The sequence below is a fragment of the Hemitrygon akajei genome, chromosome 32 (assembly GCF_048418815.1).
Source record: "Hemitrygon akajei chromosome 32, sHemAka1.3, whole genome shotgun sequence".
NCBI classification, from domain to species: Eukaryota; Metazoa; Chordata; class Chondrichthyes; order Myliobatiformes; family Dasyatidae; genus Hemitrygon; species Hemitrygon akajei.
The window spans coordinates 15,127,746-15,151,220 of record NC_133155.1 but is presented as its reverse complement, the minus strand read 5'-3'; the positions used below and the strand labels follow the sequence as shown (position 1 = coordinate 15,151,220).

The window sequence follows — 23,475 nt, the reverse complement described above, 5'->3', positions numbered from 1 at the left end:
CTTGAGTACTAGTGTGGGTAAGACTGAGATTTGCCAATGGTTTTGTGAATTCCAGACAATCAAAGAGGAGACGGATGGACTTCACGAGGAACTGGAGTTTGTGCGAATCTTGGGAGCAGACCTCATCTTTGCCTGTGGAGAACTGGAAAAGCCTGAAGTGAAAAAAAGTATCGATGAGGTAAAATGTTAATAGAAATAATAAATAATTAAGTGGTAAAATATGATCTTAAATGTGTTGAAACCAGTTTTATATAAAAAAAAGCATGTTAAGGATTGAATAGATAGATGGATAGATAGGATAGAAAGAAAAAGTGATTGCCCCAATTCTGCCATTCATTATTAAGGTCCTTAGACCTTGCTCTTTGACCAAGATGTGGTCATCTGGCTGAATATTTCTTTCCACAGTTTAGTGCACGTTAGAACATTTGTCTGCATTAAAAGCGCCCAAACGGTGTTGCCGTTCTTATTGTTTCATTTACTATTTCTAGCTAAATAATACCTGGGATAACCTGAACAAAACCTGGAAGGAGCGAATGGACAGACTGGAAGAGGCCATGCAAGCAGCTGTCCAATACCAAGATGCACTGCAAGTAAGAGATGCTTTGCATAAAATCTTATCGTTTGCAAATATGGTATTAATATTGGTGATGGTTGCTAATTTGCTTGTTGTGACTTTTCAGGCAATGTTTGACTGGCTGGATAACACAGTAATAAAACTGGGTGAAATGTCTCCAGTTGGCACAGATATCAGCACTGTCAAGCAGCAAATAAATGAAATGAAGGTGAGTAAACCTTGCAACAGGATCTTGCTGAACAAGCCGAAATCTTTTTTTTAAAAAAAAGGAGCATGAAAAGATAAAATTATAATATTTCACCCACTTCTGCTTTCCTGTGCGACACACACAAAATGCTGGAGGGTCTCATAAGGTCAGGCAGCATCTATGTAGAGGAATAAACAACTGATGTTTTTCCTTTGGTTTCTTCAACTATTTTGTAATAGTTTTGATTTGAAATGAGTACTCCATTTATGTATTTATAAAGGTAATGTTGAAAGATTTAATTATTTAGCTCTGAATGAGGAGCCAGGACTGTGCTGATTTTGGCCTGCTTCCCTTAGGAAGTAGCAATGTCATTATTACTGATTGTGTTAAAGAAGAAAATGCCAACAAGAATAGAGTAGGGCTCACAAGGCTAGTTCCTTCATTTCAGTGGCTTTTACAGACCTGTGAGCGAAAATGGATAGTATGACTTTGAGCTTATAAGGCTTTGTTCCAGTTACCACAGAGTGACCAACTTCTATCAGAATCAGGTTTAATATCACTGGCATATGTCGTGAAATTTGTTGTCTTTACTGCAGCAGTACAATGCAATACATAATAGAAAAAAACATTAATTACAGTAAGAATATTTATGTATTAAATAGTTAAATAAGGAGTGGAAAGTAGAAATAAAAACGTAGTGAGGTAGTGTTCATGGGTTCAATGTCCAATCAGAAATCTGATGGCAGGGGGGAAGAAGTTGTTTCTGAATTGCTGAGTGTGTGCCTTCTGGCTTCTGTACCTCCTGCTGGATGGTAGCAGTGAGAACAAGACATGACCTGGGTGATGGGGGTGGTCCTGAATGATGGACGCCACTGCCTTGAGGCATCACTCCTTGAAGTTGTCCTGGATACTACAGAGGCTAGTGCCCGTGACGGAGTTGACTAAGTTTACAACTCACTGCAGCTTATTTCAATCCTGTGCCCCCCAAATACTATATGGTAATGCAGCCAGTTAGAATGCTCTCCATAGTACATCTGTATCCAGCAACTTAAGAAAGAATAAGGGAAAATATCTGTGGAAGAAAAGTTGTAAAGGGATCTAATCACTATGATTTTAAGATTTGTGCATGAAATAAATTTGCTATTCTGGATGTCATGTAATGTTCCCACTGTGTGTGTGCATGCACAGGAATTTAAAATGGAGGTGTACCAGCAGCAAATAGAGATGGAAAAACTTAACCACCAGGGGGAGCTCCTACTGAAGAAAGCCTCAGATGAGACTGACCAAGACATAATTCAACAGCCACTCAATGAACTCCAACATCTCTGGGAAGATCTGGGAGAGAAGATCATTAACAGACAGGTACAAAATCCCCAGGCACCGTTTTTCACGTGTTGGTCATCTGCATGCATTGCCATCATACAAGCCACAAAACTCTGGTATCTTGGGAAAGACAATTTGAAAGGAAGTGGTCAGTGGCAGGTGTCCTGTGGTTTAGTTGCTCACACACACAAAGTTTTTATATCTTGAAGGGGAAATTATGAATTTTGGTAATAAATGTGACATCAGACTGACCAAGTTCCAGCTTGTAAAGTACTTTATCAAATAATTATGCAGCAGTTTGAAGAGATGCATTTTTCCCTTTTTTCTGATGCTTCCTGATAGCTGCTGTTCTGAGGGAACGGGCTGATTTTGCACTAGCAATGATGGCAATTCTAATGGCTTTGCACATTTATTGTCTAAAGAAAATCTCAAACTCACTGTCTCTTCAAAGCTAAGTACTCTTCTGTAGATTTTTAACACAATCAAGTGAACTAACCAGACCTGGAGTAAACTTGGGATAATTTTGATGGAGAAAGCTATAATATAGAAACCTTACATTTACTTGAATATGAATTTATTTAAATCTTACATCCATCCCACAACATGAGGGAGTAAACGTCTTTGCGTTATGACTCCGTCGCAATGTATAGACAAGTCAACTGGTTTGTAGAAAGAATCTGTCCCACAGCCTTTTGGTCCTGGCTTTAATGCTGCAGTACCATTTGCCAGAAGCAGCTGAAATAGTGAGAACTAAATGGGTTTTGATGGCTTATTAATCAATAATTATTGTTTGGCAAACTCTGTGGCTCTAAAAATGGATTTTTAAATGTGTATTGTTGTCCCCATAAGTGCTTCAGATTACAAGCTTTTTAAAATAAATTTTCTTTTTTAAAACATTAATTATAAAAATGAGCGTTTTGTTAGCTTGCAACTTGGGGAGGTTTTAATTTGATTGGCACTTGAACTGGTACTTGGAAAAGAGGAAGTTCTCATCACATACGTAGGTGGATAGATCTTTGTGAAGATCTTTGAGATCAGTGGTCGATCTGTTGCTTCATTACTGATCTCAAATTCTCGTCCTAAGTGCTTACAAATGGGAAACAAGGAGTAAATGAGCTGCTACTGCACAATTACTTTTCTCACTCAGTGCAATTGCTAAAAAGTGAACATAGTCAAATGTGTACCATAAACACAAGTGGTTCTGCAAATGCTGGAAATCCAGAGCAACACATACAAAATGCCGGAGGAACTCAGCAGGTCGGGTAGCATCTGTGGAGAGAAATAAATATTTGATGTTTCAGTCCAAGATCCTTCACCAGTACTGGAAAGGAAGGGAGGAGAAACCAGCAAAAGCAAGGCGCAGGGGTGGGTGGGGGGAGGAGTGCAAGCTGGCAGCCGATAAGCGAAAGGAAAATGTGGGTGGATTGGTGGGGGTGTCAAGTATGTGTGCCAGGTTGTCACTTCTCAATCACTGTGATTGGTGCCATAAACAATGGCCCATGCCTTGTTAATGGAAGATATATTGGCTTGGCTGATGAACATTTGAAAATACATTTAAATAATCAGTACTCAGTTTTTCCTTCCCCCTTACTCTGGTGAACACATTATAGGTCCCAGGTATCTCTGAGAAAGTGATAAAGTATTTGTTCTGCCCACTTATGAATTCTGAGTGACTGAACTCACTTTTTCTCCACAGCACAAAGTGGAGGGAGCGCTATTGGCACTGGGTCAGTTTCAACACGCACTGGCTGAACTTATGACCTGGTTGAATCACACAGAGGAGCTTCTGGACGGACAAAGGCCGATCACTGGAGACCCAAAGGCCATAGAAATCGAACTGGCAAAACATCACGTAATTGCAATATATTCCTTATACCCAGTGAATTACCTGCTTGTAAAATAGCCATGATATTATCACAGTTGATGGAGTATATTGTTTGTTTGTTATGGGCCGTGTTGTATGACGTGGGCCATCATGGTCTTTCCATGACCATGATAGTTCATGGCAATTTTTTCTACAGAAGTGGTTTGCCATTGAGCCTTCTGGGCAGTGTCTTTACAAGACGGGTGACCCAGCCAATATCAGCACTCTTCGGAGACTGCCTGGTGTCAGTGGTCGCATAACCAGGACTTGTGATCTGCACCAGCTGCTCATATGACCATTCACCACCTGATCCCATGACTTCATGTGACCCTGATCGGGGGGCTAAGCAGGTGCTACACCTTATCCAAGGGTGACCTGCTGGCTAGCGGAGGGAAGGAGTGCCCTACACTTCCTTTGATTGAGAGGTATCTCTACCCCGCCACCCTAATGGAATAGATGACAGATTTTATTAGCTGTTATCATTAACAAGGACAGTATGTTAGTTTCTATTTGTGTCTTGTGAAAGTTTATAAAGCTGTAAAAGCTCAGCGTTGCCGTCGTGTCCACTCTGCAACAACATTCCCTCTAAATTGCTTTTTACAGCTGCCCAGACCAACCATTGCTCCGGGTAGGACAATTTTACATGGCCTGAAAACTGTGCGACACTTTAATAGGACAAAATCCCAGCCGCGTGGCAACAAAAGCGACGTACACGGGAGCGTTGCAGTTACTGCACGGCTGTGCAGCTTAGAGGGACAAGTGCTCAGCGAGTAGCAGGCAGCTGATCGTGTACGGTGTCAAAATTACTGAAGGGCAAACTTAAGACATGAGCTAAAGAGAGGGAAAGAGTTGGTGGCAGCTGAAGATCTGTTTGCTTATAAAAGTGCTTATAATGCACGCAGGCTTTTTCCACCGAGGTTGGGTGGGGACTGCAACTGGAGATCATGGGTTAAGGGTGAAAGGCGAACATGAAGGGAAACTTCTTCGTACAGAGGGTCGTGACAGTGTGGAACAAGCTCCCAGTCCAAGAGTTGCATGCCAGCTCGATTTCAACGTTAAAGGGAAGCTTGGATAGGTGCATGCATAGTAGGGGTATGTATGGCTATGGTCCGTGTGCAGGTCGATGGGACCAGGCAGTTTAAATGGCTCAGCACAGACTAGATGGGCCAAAGGGCCTGTTTATCTGCTGTAGTTTTCTATGACTATGAGTTGAGGAATTGGAAGGGTATTCTGAAGTTCAGATTAAGGACAGTAAGGGGAGGTTCTGTGTAAGTTAACAGAGCCAATTATACTGAATTTGTTGAAGTTTAAATAATATGTTGGAGGATAAGAAGTTAGCAGTAAAAGACAACAGTTTGTCTTGGATTGTGATTTGGTAGAGGTGGCAGTGGAACATTGAGTGATGAGGGTACACTAGTTATTCTCCACCTTTTTTCTCCTGAGAGGTACTGAAGATCTGTTACTTATTTCCTAAAGTGAGCCTTATTTCCTAACATGAGTCTACACTGCCATAATAAAGGTCATAAAGGTCACTGCCTGGCTCAGTGCAACATCCTCTCACAACATATGAAAACTGTAGTGATCTGGCAGGACAGCAGAAAGGGCCATTGGCTTCAGTTGACCATCACTGCGGGACTTGCATGTGTCCAGAACAAAGCCGGCGGGAAAAATCATTACAACATTGCCCACCCATCAAACTGCCTTTTCCCAAATCACCCTCTGGAAGGTGCTCTAGGGCTATTAAAACAAAATCTTCATGCCATCTTAGAAGTGCCTTCCCATAGGCAGTTACTCTGACCAACCATTCTAGTTAGACCTCCACATCCCCTTCTATCTATAACCTCAGTCACTGCACTGCTCTGTAAACACTTCAAACTATTTGTTACGCTGCTATTTACATTGTAAACACATGCTGGTATTTATGCACATTTTATTCCATATTTGTAATTCTAACTTTATCTAAATCTTTATTCTGTAAAAATGTTGAGTTGTTTTTTTGTTGCCTGTAGCACCAACATTCCACAATAATTTCCAAACACATGTAAATGTGTATGGCATATAAAGATGATCATAGATCCTTAATGAATATATATAGGTTTGTTAATATCCAGTTGAATTGGACAGGAATATTTTAATAACTGGAGCATTAATATTTCCTTAGGTCCTGAAAAATGACGTCCTTGCACATAAATCAACAGTTGACACTGTTAATAAAGCTGGTAATGAGCTTCTGGAATCAAGTGCAGGGGAGGATGCCAATAACCTAAAGCATCGACTAGACACCCTGAATCAGAGCTGGCAGAACCTGCTCAGGAAAACTGAAGGGAGGGAGCAGCAACTGGAGACTGCCCTGCAGCAGGTAAGCAGCGAGGGGAAGATGGAGCTTGGTAAAAGTTAGCTCTATTTGTCACAGGTACATCGAAGCATGCTGTGAAATGGCGTCCAATGCATCATTGACCAACACAGTCCGAGGATGCATTGCAGCAACTCGCAGGTGTTGCTATGCTTCCGGCACCGACATAGCAGCCCACAATCTACTAACCCTAAGCTGTACGTCTTTGGAATATGGGAGGAAACCGGAGCACCCAGAGGAGACCCACACGGTCACAGAGAGGACGTACTAACTCCTCACAGAGAGTGGCCGGAATTGAACCCCAATCACGGATCACTGATGTGTGGCGCACGGCCAAGTGGTTAAGGCGTTGGACTAGCGACCTGAGGGTCATGAGTTTGAGCCCCAGCCGAGGCAGCGTGTTGTGTCCTTGAGCAAGGCACTTAACCACACATTGCTCCAGTCCACCCAGCTGAAAATGGGTACCGGCAAAATGCTGGGGGTTAACCTCGCGATAGACTGGCGTCCTATCCGGCGGGGAAGAGTCTCGTACTCTCAGTTGCTTCTCGCCATGGAAACCAGCCTGATGAGCCTATAAGGCCTGGGACAGACTTTAACTTAAATTGATGCTTTAACAACATTATATTGACCACTCTGTGCTACACAGAGTGGGAGAATGCTATAAAGAGGATACTGGTGGATAGGGAGAAAATTTAAACTTGATAAATTCTGACGTGGCATTGCTTATGATGTTATCTAGTCATTAAAAAGTTGACTACTTAAACTGAATTTAAACAACAGATAATCCCTTCAACACGTACAAACAAGCTGGATGAACTCAGCAGGTCGGGCAGCATCCGTTGAAACGAGCAGTCAACGTTTCGGGCTGGGACCCTTCGTCGGGACTGAAGGAGGACGGGGCAGGGGCCCTGTAAAGAAGGTGGGGGGAGGGGGGAAGGTGCCAGGTGAAAAACCAATCAGAGGAAAGATCAAGGGGTGGGGGGAGGGGATAGGCAGGAGAGGTGAAGAAGGAATGTTAAGGGGAAAGCACTATGGGTAGTAGAAGAAGGCAGAATCATGAGAGAGGTGATAGGCAGCTGGAAGAGGAGGCAGAGTGAAAGTGGAATGGGGGAAGGGAGAGTGGGGGGGAATTACCGGAAGTTGGAGAATTCGATGTTCATGCCAAGGGTGCTGGAGATAATCCCTTGTATCCCCAGTATCGGGAATTTTTTTCTGATAAAGTAAACATTAACAATCATTACCAGTTGTTATATTTTTCTGAACGATGGCTCTTATTTCACAGGCTGAAGGATTTCATGGTGAAATTGAAGACTTCTTGCAGTGGCTGAGTCGGGTTGAGAATCAATTGGCAGTGTCAAAGTCAACTGGAGGTTTACCTGAGACGGCTCGGGAACAGCTCAATGCACACTTGGTAATGATTTTACCTTTCAACTTGACAATCAAAACATTGATTGAAGTGGAGTCACTATAAGTTTTAATGTGATGGAACTTAATTACACTCTCTCATTTAAGGCATCCAAATGTAGAGTCATTCAGCACACAGCAGGTGCTCCTGAAGTAGTTCATACCAAACTACTATTCTGCCTAGTCCTGTTGACTTGAACCCAGATCATAGCCTTCCATACTTGTACTTACCCAAATTTCCCTTAAGTATTGAAGTCGAACCCACGTGCAGCTCATTCCACACTCTCACAGCCCTCTGAGTGAAGAAGTTCCCCCTCAGGTTCCCCTAAATCTTTCACCTTTCACATAAAGAGGATACTCTGAAAGTATAATCTGAAAGAGTTTCAGTGCTGTCAATTTTGTTTTGAGTGAATCGTGGTGTTTTATCCTGCATTTCCAATCCAACTCCAAGCTGAAATGTCATTCTAGTAGACTGTGGTGCATTCTTTGTAGTTCCCAGTTATAGAAGAGAAGATGGCAAAATGAAGCCAGAAAAGAGGATGGAGCACAGGAGCAGAATTAGGCTTATTTAGTCTTTTGAGTAGTTTCTGCTGTACATTGAAATCATGACTTGTTGGTGGCATAACACAATCTGCCTGCCTTTTCCCTTTCGTCCTTCGGTTATCAAATTTACATTTAAAATTAATGTTTGGCTTAGTGTAATTTCTGGAAGTGTTCCAAATTTTTGGTACCCTCTGCGTGTCAAATCTTTTTATATTCCTGAAAGACTGGACCTTCGCAGAGATCGAATAATGCATTTTCACATGGTCCTATCTATAATAAATATTAAATTCATCATCATCATTATGCACCTGTTGTGTGACATCATCATTACGAGCCATGTTGTATGACATGGGTGATCATGGCCCCATGACCATGACTGTTGGCAATCTTTTCTGCAGAAGTGGTTTGCCATTACCTTCTACTGGGCAGTGCCTTTACTTGACGGGTGACCCCCAGCCATTATCAATACTCTTCAGAGATGGTCGCATAACCAGGAGCTTGTGATACACATCAGCTGCTCATATGACCTTCCACTTCCTGCTCCCATGGCTTCACGTGACCCTGATCGGAGGGGGCTAAGCAGGTGCTGTACTTTGCCCAAGGGTGACCTGCAGGCTAGTGGAGGGAAGGAGTGCCTTACACCTCCTTTGGCAGACATGTATCTCCACCCCACCATCCAAAATATTAAAATAACCAAGGTAGAACCTTGATCAGGGGAGCTATTTTCTGATTAGGACAACAGTAGTAACATTTTAGCTGCCATAATTTCACAGGAATATTCTCCTCTATTTCTGTAGGACCTCTATGGGGAATTCCGTGCTCATGAGGAAACGTACAAGAATTTGCACGATAAAGGTCGACTGTTGCTGAGTAGCCGTGATGACGCCTCGGGATCCAATGTTGAACAGTGTGTGGCCTTATTAGAACAGAAATGGCAATCGATGAGCACTAAGATGGAAGAAAGAAAGGTACGATAAGATTAGCTTTATCTGTCCCACATACGTTGAACCGTACAGTGAAGTGCGTTGCTTGCATCAAATCAAATCGGCGGGGATAGCAGTGTCCATTTGTATGAGGAAAGGGGAGTCCTCCGTAGTTCCAGCCTGGTGTGTGAAGTCTTTGCCGTAAAGAAAGAAACTATGTTCACTCCTGAGGTATTAATTTTTTTTCTCGGTAATGCTTAAGGATTTTACTGAACTTGTCCTGTTTTTCCTGTTTCAGACCAAGCTGGAAGAGGTTCTCAATCTCGCAACAGAATTCCAGAATTCTTTACAGGATTTCATTAACTGGCTTACGCAGGCAGAGCAGAGCCTGAACATTGCTGCTCCTCCTAGTCTTATACTCGATACAGTCCTCTTCCAGATGGACGAACACAAGGTATTAAGTTCTGCATCATATTTGGTGTGAAGGAAACCTGTGCTGACAAACCTACCCGTGGAGTCCTGAAGGGTGGTCACAGCAATCGCCTCACTTAAGGAAATAAGCGATAGCAAGACATTTTCATCTCAGTTCCTTGTATAGGAATGTGGTGGGTGCACTAATCTCGAGGACTGTTACAGACTCGATAATACAGAATAGGATATTGTGAGTAGTGAAAAGGGTCTTCCTTTAAGAACGATCATGATATGACTTGCCTTGAACGTGGGAATAAGAATGAGTTGGGTGCCTGGAGGCAGGTGACCACACAATACAGGGAATAGGAGTGGAGCAGTTCCTAGATAATGGGACTGGGCTGCCTGCTCAAATCCAGGTTTGGTGATAGAATGATTTCTCACTGCTGGAAGTGGGTGTGAGTTCCATTGCTGGGGATCAGTTCTCTGTGACTCATGGGGGTTGTGAACATAGACATCAGAGGTTCCCAACCTGGAGTCCACGGACCCCTTGCTTAATGGTATTGGTCCATGGCGTGAAAAAGCCTGGGAACCCCTTGGCATACATAAAGTTTGTTCAAAGCTCAGGTTACTCACGTCAGCAGCCTCCACTGGGAATTGGGTGGCTGGTTGATACTGAGTACAGGATCAAGATGGCTGTCCTCCCAAATCTGTCAATAAACTTGTAGCAATTCAGAACACTAAAGGTTGATTGACAATCAGAAAATATTTAACTTCATCAAGGCCTTCTGATTGAGCTAGTAGTGAGCAGTCTGTAAATAAACATGGATGATATCTGTAATAAGCATTTACATATGTAGGAATTTTTGCAAAGAACTTGGTTTACATTTAAGAATGCAATTCTTTAATAAAAATAATATATAGTTAAGCAAAGTCTTAGTCATCAAGAACTTGATTCCTTAATTTTCAGTCTCAGATGTATATTCTGGAAGCACACGGGTGTCTGTTCCACAGTGAGGAACGTGCGATTGTTACACAGCAGTAATGATGAATCGCTTGCATCATCGCTGCCTTCTTCCTGAGCTGTAATGAGACCTGAGAATGGAAGGAATTTCACCTAAAGGGCAAAGCAATGAAGATTAGTTTCAATTTGTTTGTTCTTGTTTAGCTAATACCTGCTACTGTTTTCCAGATTTTTGCCAATGAAGTGAATTCTCATCGGGATCAAATCATTGACCTGGATAAAACTGGAAATCAGCTGAAGTTCCTCAGCCAGAAACAGGATGTGGTCCTGATAAAGAATCTTCTGTTCAGTGTGCAATCACGCTGGGAGAAAGTGGTGCAGCGCTCTGTTGAGAGAGGAAGGGCGCTCGATGAGGCCAGGAAGCGTGCAAAGCAGGTATACAATATCAAAGAGACTAGATTTTCACTTTGGCATTTACCAAAACTACACGGGGGAAGGTTTTTTGGTTAACTATTTAGAGACAAAGACAGAGATAACGTTTATATGTAATCAATGCATACATGCAGATACACCAATAGCCTTCAAGTTTTTCAATTCAATCTGATCAGACGCTACATTTAATCAGATGACAATGTATAAGTTGAGCCATGGGTTAGTGTGAAAGCCCCAGCATTAAATTTTGGCTGCACTAGTCATTGTACTGTTCAATCTTTTTTAAAATTGATAAACTTGTTAAGAAAATGTTCTTCTTAAGTAGCATAGTAGTATATTCAGTAGAGCAGGGGCTCCCAAACTTTTTAATACCATGGGCCCCTACCATTAACTGAGGGGTCTGTAGACTCCAGGTTGGGGAGACCCTGCTGTAGAGGGTTCTGTAAGAAGTGGGCAGATTGAACAAATTGGCTGTAGCAATGGGTGAAGTACAGCATGAATGTGTTTGATCAGTTTGCAGTTCCGTAAAGGCGGCACATATCTGGGAGTTGATGTTAGCAATTGAGAGCAGATGTGGTAGAAGAGCTGAATATAGAGAGATGCTGTGTTCATCTGGGTATCCTAGGACAATCATGATGACCATTGCCACCAGTGCTGAGATCAGAGATGTTTCTGCCTTGGTTCCACACATTAACTCATCCAGGATAGCTTAATATTCTCCAAGCAGCACACACAAAATGTTGGAGGAACTCAGCAGGCCAGGCAACATCTATGGGGGAAGAAAAGTACAGTGTGTGTTGGCCGGATTTCCAGCATCTGCAGATTTTCTCTTGTTTATGATTTGATTAATATTCTCCAATGTGCTCACAGCTCTGCGACAAAAAACTCTCTGGTTTCTCTGAAGCCACTCGGATAACAGAACCGTTTAAGCTATTGTGACACACATACTAAAGTAATTTAAAAAGGTCCACAGATCATTTTCAGTGTATTTACTATTGGAATATATTTAAGTATGATTTAAGTCTCAGTACTTCTTCCATTTTTCTACATCTTGTGCTTATTCAGATTTAGTCCAACACTGCCTTTTTGAACTTATTATAATGTCCTAAGCACACTTGTTACTTTCTACACTATTCAAAAACTGAGAATTTGGAACATCAGATTGGTTGGAATAAGCCCATGTATTTTACAGGCAGAAACAAATGATCTCATCTAGATGTCTGCACGGTAAACATAACAAAACATTTGAAACATTATTAGTTTAATTCTATGAAGAGTGTGTTTAAAGGTTTCTTAAAAGCAGTGTAATTTAATTATACATTTTATTCATGTTATTTTAGCCTATTTCACTAATTTTGTGGTGGAACTGGAAATGCTTTCCTTCCATCTTTCAGCTAAAATTTTTAATTCCTTTGGGTTTTCAGTCACAGCCAACAGTCTGTTGTCCCGGTACACCATGGTAACTAGCTTTTTGCCAATTCTGTCAAACTGGGAAGCAAGCAATAACGGTCATTTTCAAAAAGAAAAATTGTGTGAAGTCCCCAGTATTCCGTACTCCAAGAATAGCTCTCATTCAAAGTAGAAACCACAATGTATTTAAAGATGTAGAATTCTAATGGGGGCGGGGGAAGCATTCGATAATGATGTTACATTTAGAAATTATTCTGAAGATGTACAAGAGGATCATAGTTTCTTGGAAGCACTGAACTTCTGTTCAAATGCTATAATGCAGTGGATTCAGCACAGATGCTATGACTGACACCTCAAGGAGATGGAGTGCTTCATTTTACTGAGATTCATTTGTTTATTTTAATTATATCTTCATTTATAGTACCATTTGAAATTGACCGTATCTACCTGTAACTTCCAAATATATCAGCATTTAACCCCATTAATTAGATACACTGAAGAACGTTACCTATTTCAGATGCAGTCCACATTGACTGTTGGTTGTATTTGAAAGTATTTCTCTCATCTGCAGAATGCACTCTGTATTTCTTACTGAAATTCTTGACACGTGCATTTGATTTTGATCCAAGTGAGTTTAGTCCAGAATATTTTGTGTTAACCCCAGTTTTACGAAGCATGGAAAAAGCTGATCGACTGGCTGGAGGAAGCGGAAAACAATCTGGATACGGACCTTGAAATCTCCAATGACCCAGATAAAATCAAACTGCAGCTTACAAAGCACAAGGTAAGAAATCTATTGTTCCATAAGAGCGGATTGAATTTGGTTTAAGAATCAAGTTACAGCCTCCTTCAGTATTCCTATCTCTGGTGAGGAGGATGAATAATTTTGATGTCCTTTTCCCATGAACAGCTTCACCTCATGAACGTCTCTTAATTAAAGTAACCATTTTGATTTCCTGATCTGAGGCGAGGGCTTTTGTGCCATTGGCACCAGTGCAGTAGAATCAATCCAGCAGCTTGATGTCCAAACATTCCCGCTCTGGATGAGTCACCGACTAACGATGAGATCTAGGAGCCCTTGAAAATTTTTTTTGTCATTTCTTCAAGAATATTAAGGTCCTTTTGACATTATGAACTCTGTTTCATTTGTGAATGCCTAAATGAGCTTGAGAGTCATTTGATTTTTGAGTGTTTCGGTCAAACAGTACCCAATAATTGGAGAAAATTGCAGAAAATTAGTACCAACCTGAGTAACAAAAGCAAAATTTAAAAGGGAACAGAAGCAAAAGAGCATCTTTTATGTATTAATACTTATCAACGTCATCTCAGACTGAAGCTTGGAGTAGAGGGTCACTTGAATCTGCTTTGGTTCTGGGGTTCTAGGGTGACTGATGAAGCTATTATTGGATCCAAGGCCTCTTCCACAAGTTGAACAGAGGTGCCTAGTGAGGTAGATGGATTAATAGTTTGTGAGGTGGTTGTCCCCTCTTTCATTTATGAAAGGTTCAAGATATTCAATACCATCTATTTCTCTATTTTAGACAGTCTTGCACCTGGAATCCAAAGAGTTGCTGGGAAATTGCATATTCTCATGTAGACTTTGAAGTGTCTCATCTTTAATTCTTCCTAAATGGAGCCTGGTGTGGAGTGTCTGCTTTGTCAGATAACGTTAGGATTGCAGTTGATCTGGCTGTCTCATGGAGCCATCTGAGTGAACTGGAGATTCAGTGGCCGGGAGGTTGGCCTGAGAGAGAACACAAACATTATTTTGTTCGTATTCAGGTGCCGGAACACTTTAGGGAGCAGGGATTGCTGCTGCTTATCAGACTGAGTTTAGTGCAGGGTCTGAGGTTTTTACACATCTTTTCCTATTGACTGAGCGCAGCGCTACATTGAAAGCGATGGTGAACCTCACTGTTGGTATCTTCCTTTGCTGACAGATAACTCCCAAGAGATTTCCAGATTCTTATCATGAATCGTTATCGTTGGTGGTAGTATTGTATAGTTGTGGGTTGGGGGTGGGGGAGCAGTTTGGTGGATGTCTTCAGACTTGCAGACGTTGAATGTGCCCAGCTTGTATGCCTCCTCACCTCGGCTACAGCCAGACAAGGGTACCTGTTCCTCAGGAGGAAAGGTGGCTTTAATTGCATCAAATCGTGCGTGGCGGGCATTTAGCCCATCAGGATGGGAGCTGTCACCGACATGCAGGGTGAACTTGTAATCTGTTATGGTCTGTGTACCTTGCCACATGCGCCACGTGTCCCTGGTGTCATAACGGTGTCTGTGAATTTTCTGTGAGTACTCCCACTTGCACATCTAAAGAAAGGCTTTTGCCAGTCTGGGATGGTTTCTTCAGAAATTAATCAGGGAAAGAATTAAGTTCTTCAAACGGCAGCTGCAACTGTAATCAAATCAACATTTTATTCTAATTGGAAAATCAATTCTCCTTGTAAAATTGTTGATAAAACAAAGCTCTGTAAATGAGTAGTTGAAATGTTACCAAAGATCTGCTGACCTGAATTATTATTATTTTGAACCATTTAGGTTATACAAATATAATTTTGTGAAAACAGTTACAAAATTTGTTGCCAAACCCAATGGGCTATGAAGTCCCAAAGGCAATTAAATAGTTTTCGGCATGAACTCAAAAATGTGGATGCTTTACTGACCAAACTAGTGATTTCTAACACAAGATCTAATGTGTTATTCAGAGACGTGCAGTCTATGCCCTTTTAGATCTTATATTGCTATGGTTTTCCTTCCAATTAAACTAGGATTTTCAGAAAACGCTGGGTGGGAAACAGCCAGTGTACGACACCACAATCCGAATGGGCCGCTCAATGAAAGATAAGGCTTCCCATGAGGATGATCAGCAAAAGTTGGATAATCTCCTTGGAGAAGTGCGGGACAAGTGGGACACCGTCTGTGGCAAATCAGTTGAAAGGTGAGGAGGGAGAATTAAAGTTTTAACGATTAAGTGAGATTTTCTAGCTGAAATTAGCTTAGCATTTGGTCACAATTTGTTGCTTCGGACTGGCCGGTGTTCTACCTAAAATAAAAAATTACGTCTATCATAATTCAAAGGTTCATTTTAATATCAGAGAATGTATACAGTATTCAGCCTGAAATTCCTACTCTTCACAGATATCCTTGAAGCAAGAAACCTCGTAGAATGCATGATAGAAACATCAAAGCCCCCCCTTCGCACAAGCATTGACCCTCCCCCCACTTGTGCCAGCAGAAACACCAACCTTTCCACCCCCCCACCACCCAACATGCAAACAACAGCAAAAGGCCCCCAAAGGGACCTTGCTCCACAGTCCATCAAAACTACAGTCTATAACCCAGCACTTCAGTATCTCAGACAGGCTCTCACTCTCCACTGAGGGAGAGGAGGGGGTCACTCCTGCAACAACGAGAGCAGACACCAGGAACTCGCTGTCGGTTGTTACAATCTTCTGTGTCACATCTCCAAGCCCCCAGTCCTGAGGACCGACAGGTTCTCATTCTCCACTGAAAGGGAGACAGAGAGAGATCACTCGAGTACAGGCACCTTCTTCCGACGGCAATTTAGCAAACACACACCGCCTGCTGTCTCGATGTTTCAGGCCCTCATGATGTTTCAGTCGGTGAAATCAGCGAGGAGCCATGTCATCCATTTTAACATGTTAAATACAATAATTATTTGCATATAGAATTGGCATGCTTTATCAATAGCTATTCACGCTTCTCTAGAAATCTATTGCTGAGGGATTTTTAATTTACTAATTGATTTATTGAGATACACTGCAGTGTAGGCCCTTCCAGCCTTTCGAGCAACCGATATACAATAACCAATTAACCTACCAACCAGTACACCTTTGGACTGAAGGAGGAAACCGGAGCACCCGGAGGAAACCCACGCGGTCACAGGGAGAACATACTAACTCCTTATAGGCAGCAGCAGGAATTGAACCATCGTCACCCGTACTTTAAAGTGTTGTGCCTAATCACGGGACAATTCACATCCTACTAACTGGTATGTCTTTGGAATGTGGGAGGAAACCTGTGCTATGATGGGGAGAATGTACCGACTCCTTACAGGCAGCATCGGGAATTGAACCCATCTCGCCTGTACAGTAAAGCGTTGTGCAAACCACTACGCTACCTTCCGCCCCATGATATTATATCAAAAATGCAAGTGAAAACGGTGTTTTAAGTTAGTTATTTACTGACAATGTCTACTGTGTCTGGCTCTGAGCTGACATTTCATAATTGTATGCTTAATATTTAGATGTAGCTTCCCCAAATATTAAGGACTGTTGATTTCCTAATCCTTTCTAGGCAGCACAAGCTGGAAGAGGCCCTTCTGTTTTCAGGACAGTTCACTGATGCTCTCCAGGCATTAGTGGATTGGCTGTACAAGGTTGAGCCGCAGTTGGCTGAAGATCAGCCCGTCCACGGAGATCTTGACCTGGTGATGAACTTGATGGATGCTCATAAGGTAGAGTTTTATTGTTAACCATTCATCATTGACCAAGTTTGCATGGCCTTGCATTCATTACTAATTCAAAACATACAATTTTGTTTGTGCTGAAAACTTTATGAGCAATAGAGGTTGAAAGCTTCACTTGTTTCTGGGTTTTGCACACAGAAACATTTTGGTTATCGTGTTTTTTTTTGTAGGTTTTCCAGAAGGAACTCGGTAAACGCACAAGTAGTGTTCAGGTCCTGAAGCGGTCAGCTCGGGAACTGATTGAGAACAGCCACGACGACACAACCTGGGTGAAAGTTCAACTGCAGGAGCTGAGTATACGATGGGACACAGTGTGCAAACTCTCAGTGTCTAAACAGACACGGCTTGAGCAGGCTCTTAAGCAGGTGAAGATAACTTTCAGAATCCATTCTAACATAAACTTGGTGGAATGAAAAGGAATCCGGTTGTTACTGTTGCTTTAGTTAAACTGTAATGCACTGTTTCACATAGCACTGATAGTTAATAACGTTGTTTATTAGTCATTTAACAGCTGTTGAGAGAAGTCCAGTATAACATCTATATTTTCTGTAAAGCATTTCAACCTGTTTTTCTGTTATTTAGTATGTCAATCAGAACCACAGATGCTTTATGTTATCCATAATTTTCACTCCATGCTAACTACTTGTAAAGAAATTATGAGCCAGTTCCTTCATTCATTCAGATCATATTTTATATGTATCTCAGTTTCAATTGACTACATTTGCTCTATTACTTTTGATATCCTAAATTAACAAAAAAATCTTTTGATCTAAGTGTTAGAAACTTGTATTGTTCCAGCATTTGCAGACATCTTTGATAAGTCCATGTACAGCGATCTTCATTCAAAGTAAATGCTTTCTCCTGGGGATAGCTGCTGTCTTAGTATCCAGGATTTAGCTCACTCATTTTACTCCAAGAAATGGCCAAGAGGCACAGGATGCAGTAAAGGCTATAAGACAGGGCAAAGGGAAACCATTGCAGTGATGAAGGTTTCTATTCCAGTATTAGTCGCATCTCTAGCCAAGCTGTCCAGTGTAGTTACAGTACTGACATTTGCCCAACCATGCATAAAGCTTCTGAGATAAGTTCTGATCACAGAAACATGACAGACCCATTATGGACTATTTAGCACCTGATTGGTCTGTCCTCAGTCATTAGCAAAGTAATGACAATGGCAACATGAGGCATTTACTCAGTATAAACAGTTTGGGTTTCAGGACCAACAGTTCTAACCATCATCACTCCCTGAACCCTTGGGGTGAAATCCAGAGGGAAACTGAGAGCACCGAAGGAGTCTTGGCCAGAAGCATCGACTGTTTATTATTTTCCATGGATGCTACCTAGCCTGCAGAGTTCCTGCAGCATTTTGTGTGTGTGTGTGTGTGTGGTGCTTGGATTTCGAGCATCTGCAGATTTTCTCTTGTTTTGGAAAGTGAGAGTGACTTTGTTTGGCATTAAGGCAATGTTTGAGAGCATGTGGCATCAAGGAGCAATGTTAAAACTGAAATATGCAGCATGAATTGGGGGGGGGGGGGGGGCGGGTGGGTATAAAATCTCCAGTGCACAAAGAAGGGAAGTTCTGCAGGATGGTGACCAATGCCCAACCACCTCCAACTGTTCTATCAATGATCGACTTTGCATTATAGGATCAGAATTAGGAATATACATTGGTGTTCAGTTTGATCCACAACTCCTCAGGAATGGGACCTGAACAACATTCAAACATAGGCTGATAACTGGCAAATAACATCGCAAAAATGCCAAACAGTCGTCATCTCCAACAACCTAGAATGGACTTTACCATTCCTGAACCCCACCAGTATCATCCTGGGTGGAGAAATGCAGTTGGCATCATTCACCATAAGCTCAGTTTCCGTAACTTCACACGTGTGGTTGTGATGTGATCCAAGACTGGATATCCTCTGAGGGATGAGTTAACCTCCTGACATTGTAAAGTCTCTTCCCCCATCTACAAATGACAAGTCAGGAGTTTGGTGGAATAATCTCCACCTGCCTGAGTAAATCATGAACCATCATCAGGAAGTTTGACAGCATCTAGGACAGAGCTTGACTGCAGTGTGTGTCAGCACCAAGGTGCACAGCAGTTACTTGCCTAGGCTGTCTGACAGTACCTCCCAGACCCACAGCCTGCACTATCAGGGGCTTCAAATGTATCCTGACTCTGGAAGTATGCTGCATCTAATTGTTGCTGAGTTTACGTCCTGAAGCAGCCCCCCCCCCCCCCCCCCCCAACAGTGCCACAAGCACAAGCATGCACACATAGAACACGTAAATGCTGGAAATCCAAAACAACACACACAAGATGCCGGAGGAACCCAGCAGGTCAGGCAGCATCCATGGAAAAGAGCAAACAATCAACGTTTCGGACCAAGACTGTTGGAACCCCTTTGCCTGAAGGATTGCAGCAGTTCAAGGCAGTGGCTCACTTTTGTCATTGAAAGATGAATTAGAAGTGGTCAATAAATGTTAGCCTTGTTAACAATCCTAGATATAGAAAATGAAAATAAACTGCAAGTGACCTAGCTTGAGTTTTTAAGTTGGGTACTTCGTTTTTGTTCATTTCTTAAAGGTCCACTAAGTTTATAAAACTAGCACGATACCTCTTGAAGAGTCAGCATAGATAATTACATACCACCAAACCACTGGTGCACCTTCCTCACTTCCATATTCCACTCTCCTTTGAGGTAAAGGAAATATGCCATTTTCTGAGTAATTTCTAAACACGAACATGATCTTTGGTGATCTACATCCTTCATTAAGAAAAAAAATTGATTCTTTATTTAAATTACCTGTTCAATGAAATGTGGACAAGTCGAAAGGCAATGAGAAACTTGTCTCAAAATCTTTTTCTTGTAATTCACTGTAATCTGCAGTATGGCAGAGCTTGCAGTCTGCAACCTTTCTTACCACTATTCCAAAGTAAAGTGAAGGAATATGTCTATTGAATATTTTAGGAAGAAAACTTTCAGAAATACACTAATTTTTTTTAAAATTTGACATTGAATGTCAGAAAGTAGCTGATGTGGTGGTAATTTTTGAATTCTATCCCAGGCAGAGGAGTTCCGAAATGCTGTCCATATGCTGCTGGAGTGGCTTTCTGAGGCAGAACAATCGCTTCGATTCCGGGGCGTCCTACCAGATGACGTGGAAGCTCTGCAGTCCTTGATTGATCTACACAAGGTGAGTTGGGCAGTTAAATGTGATTTTCTTAAAAACAAAATCAGTACGTTCATTTAAAAGGACTAAATATTTGAACTACGGAATGGCATGCATTTGACCTTCTGTATGTTCGAAAGGAAAGTATTTCAATCAAAATTCAAAGTTACTTTTCATTAGACCATTACTTAAAAATTATTTAAAGTTAGAGCATTAAGCACTGAAGTAGTATTAGAAAGGATTGTCTAAATCCTAGGATTTAGGGAAAATGTCAGAGAATTCCATTGAAAGTTCCAGGAAATAATACACTACAAAAGCTCTTTTTAGACTCCTCAAAAGACATGGCATTGTACAATTGTGTAATACAAGGATTTAATAAAATACTTAGCACAAAGTTGATGCTGATTCAGTGACTTTGCTTTAAAAATGCACAGCTGAATTTCTTAAAGAATGAACTGATTGTATATTTGAAAAAATTGCTGGAGCATATATATTTTTTGGTTTAAATACAGCAAAATTCAGCTTTAAATCACATTTAACACACAGTGCTTTTAACAAAATTCTGGGAAAATTGTTTATTTTTGGACATATTTAGTTGATGGTAATGAAATTGATGCAAGGTCCCTTGTGTGGTTTAAACGTTTTTAAACCCATTGTATGTGTGCGTTTTTTAAAGAAGAGCATTGTGCTGTTATTCAATATTTCAGGAGTTTATGAAGAAAGTGGAGGAGAAGCGTGTCGATGTCAATAAGGCAGCCGGCATGGGGGAAGCGATTTTAGCCGTGTGCCACCCAGACTGCGTCACGACTGTCAAACATTGGATCACCATCATCCGAGCCCGCTTTGAGGAAGTAAGTGGGAATAATGCAGCAGTTCAGAGCAGGATCAGGAAATATTACTGCATTAAATATAATTAAGATACCTACACTTAACTGAACTATTAGGAAAATGCCAGTTGTACAGAAAGTATTCCCTTCAAGAATTTAAATCTGTTACGCCTTACTGTCAAAGGATGAATTTATTAGTCTTGCAAACTTGTATGGGTGATCGGAAAACATTCAGTAGTAGAACCACTTTTAGTCCAGGCAGTATTGATGATTGTTGTGTTTCCACGTGCTGAATTATTCTAGTATAAGTAGGGAAGTACTGGTCATCTGCACCGGACTTCGAGGCGAGTGGTCCCAGATTCGAAGTCAGCTGTCTCCTTGCACGCTTTCCATCCGTGCTGGGTCAAGCATCGAGCTTGCAGTTTGGCCTCGTGAAAAAAAACTAATGCTAAAGAAATGGCAAGGTTGTCAGCCAATGTGCCACAAGATGTGGAGAGGAACAATAAGCAGGGAAGGGTGATGGGACAAGAATAAAAGATGAAGTACACAATTGCATCTCATTATAGGATTTAATATCCAGTTTTCTGGATAATAAAGAGGTAAAGCATTCTGATTCCCTTCCTAATTTGTATTCAGGGCAGATATATAAATAATTTGTCAATAGATTACAACTGTAGAGAACCTAACCTTTGAGGGTAACCGATGCCATTACAAATTCGGGAAAAAGTGGCAGAAAATTGCTAACTCAACAGTTCCATCATGGGCACTACCCTCCCCAACACTGAGGACATTCTTAAACAGCGATGCCTCAAAAAGGCAGCATTCTTCATGAAGGTGCCCCATCAGGATATGCACTCTTCTCATTGCTACCATCAAACAGGAGGTACAGGAGCCTGAAAACACACACTTCTTACATTTTAGGAGCAGCTTCTTCCCCACCGCCATCAGATTTCTGAATGGACAATATACCCTACCTCACTATTTTTTCATTTTACATTTGCTTTGTGTGTGTGTGTGCACGCATGCGCGTGTGTCCTATTGTAATTTTTATGTATTGCAGTGGTTAACCTCAAGGTTGCCCATTTTATGAACAGTCTCCTCATTATTATAAAGTATCTATTACATATAATGTAGTAAATAACAAGGTGCTGTTATAAATGTCATAGTTGACACAACGAGAGTATATTGTATTTTCAGAATCAGGTTTAATATCACTGTCGTGAAATTTGTTATTATGTGGCAGCAGAACATTGCAATACATAATAAAACTGTAATTTACAGTACATATATATAATTTAAGAGGAGGGTGGTTGTTTACTGTGTCACTTGGAATGAGAACCTTCAGTTATAAAGAATGGTTGCAAAGGTCAGTGTATAGAAATTTTAACAAGAGGTCAAAATTTTCTGAATCGGATTTACTGTCACTGGCGTATGTCCTGAAATTTGTTGTCTTTGCAATTTAATGCAAAATGTAATAATAGAGAAAAAATGTGAATTACAGTGAATATATATAAAATAGTTAAATTAAATACTTAATGCAAAAAATAGAAATAAAAAAGTAATGGGGTAATATTCATGGATTCAATGTCCATTCAGAAATCGGACAGCAAAGAGGAAGATGCTATTCCTGAATTGTTCAATGTGTGCCTCCAGGTTCCTGTACCTCCTCCCGCAGGGTAACAATGAGAAGAGGGTGATGGGGGTCCTTTTTGTAGCAGTGCTCCTTGGAGATGCCCTGGATGCTGGGGAGGCTATTGCCCATGATGGAGCTGACTGAGTTTACATCTTTCTGCAGCATATTTTAATCCTGTGCATTTCTCCTCCCTCTCCCTTCCCCCAAATACCAGACAGTGATGCAGCCAGTTAGAATGCCTCCATGGTACATCTGTGGAACAGAAGTTGACCTCACAGAATTTGTACATCAGTTCAGTAGGGAGAGAGAATGAAAAGCTTCAACTAATTATGATTTTGATTTACCTCGTCTTATACCAGCAGTGTTTAGCACCACAGGAAATACAATCAAGACTCCATTTTTTGGTGTAGTACCTCTGTGGAGTGAGGCAGCTCATCATTGCTTTGTCCAGAGGGGTTCAGTAAGGTGGACAGTTGCAGGGACGGACTTAAGGATGGAGAGGAACTGCTCAATTATTCCTCCTGTTGAGAGCAGATGAACTCATCTGGTTAAGCCTGAATCTCTTGCAATCTACGTAAAAAGGGAACTATAAGGCTCCCACCATATACTGGAGGAGCTCAGCAGGTCGGGCAGCATCTATAGATGGGAATGAACAGTTGACGTTTCGGGCCGAGACCCTTCTATCAGTCCTGATGTGTGCATTGCTCCAGAATTCCAGCATCTGCAGTACCTCGGGTGTCTATAAAGGGAACTGCAAGTTTTCCAAGACCAGCCAAGTGGTGGTCTCAGTTTGCTGGAATCCAGTTTTAATTATAATTTAGTAAGGACTGAATATGACATGTTTGTAACAACTGATGGTTATACTGCAGTGTATGGCATTAGTCCCTTTTCTGGGCTATTCTGAAGTAGGATAAGTAATTAAAATCTCTCCTCTGTATATTATGCCTTCTAATAAGAA

The 23,475-nt window shown here is 41.4% G+C and overlaps 1 protein-coding gene across 4 annotated transcripts in view; it reads left to right on the top strand.

Moving 5' to 3' along the window:
* macf1a (microtubule actin crosslinking factor 1a) overlaps positions 1 to 23,475 on the top strand; it is a 564,022-nt gene that overhangs the window by 500,402 nt on the left and 40,145 nt on the right. For all 4 annotated transcript variants that reach the window (XM_073034465.1, XM_073034464.1, XM_073034466.1 and 1 more), the window contains 16 exons: positions 56 to 178; positions 489 to 590; positions 681 to 782; positions 1,950 to 2,123; positions 3,781 to 3,936; positions 6,110 to 6,307; positions 7,584 to 7,712; positions 9,046 to 9,216; positions 9,470 to 9,625; positions 10,772 to 10,978; positions 13,050 to 13,169; positions 15,160 to 15,329; positions 16,709 to 16,868; positions 17,051 to 17,245; positions 19,953 to 20,081; positions 20,765 to 20,908. In XM_073034465.1, the coding sequence (XP_072890566.1) occupies positions 56 to 178; positions 489 to 590; positions 681 to 782; positions 1,950 to 2,123; positions 3,781 to 3,936; positions 6,110 to 6,307; positions 7,584 to 7,712; positions 9,046 to 9,216; positions 9,470 to 9,625; positions 10,772 to 10,978; positions 13,050 to 13,169; positions 15,160 to 15,329; positions 16,709 to 16,868; positions 17,051 to 17,245; positions 19,953 to 20,081; positions 20,765 to 20,908 (2,436 nt within the window). The remainder of the gene's footprint in view (positions 1 to 55; positions 179 to 488; positions 591 to 680; positions 783 to 1,949; positions 2,124 to 3,780; positions 3,937 to 6,109; positions 6,308 to 7,583; positions 7,713 to 9,045; positions 9,217 to 9,469; positions 9,626 to 10,771; positions 10,979 to 13,049; positions 13,170 to 15,159; positions 15,330 to 16,708; positions 16,869 to 17,050; positions 17,246 to 19,952; positions 20,082 to 20,764; positions 20,909 to 23,475) is intronic.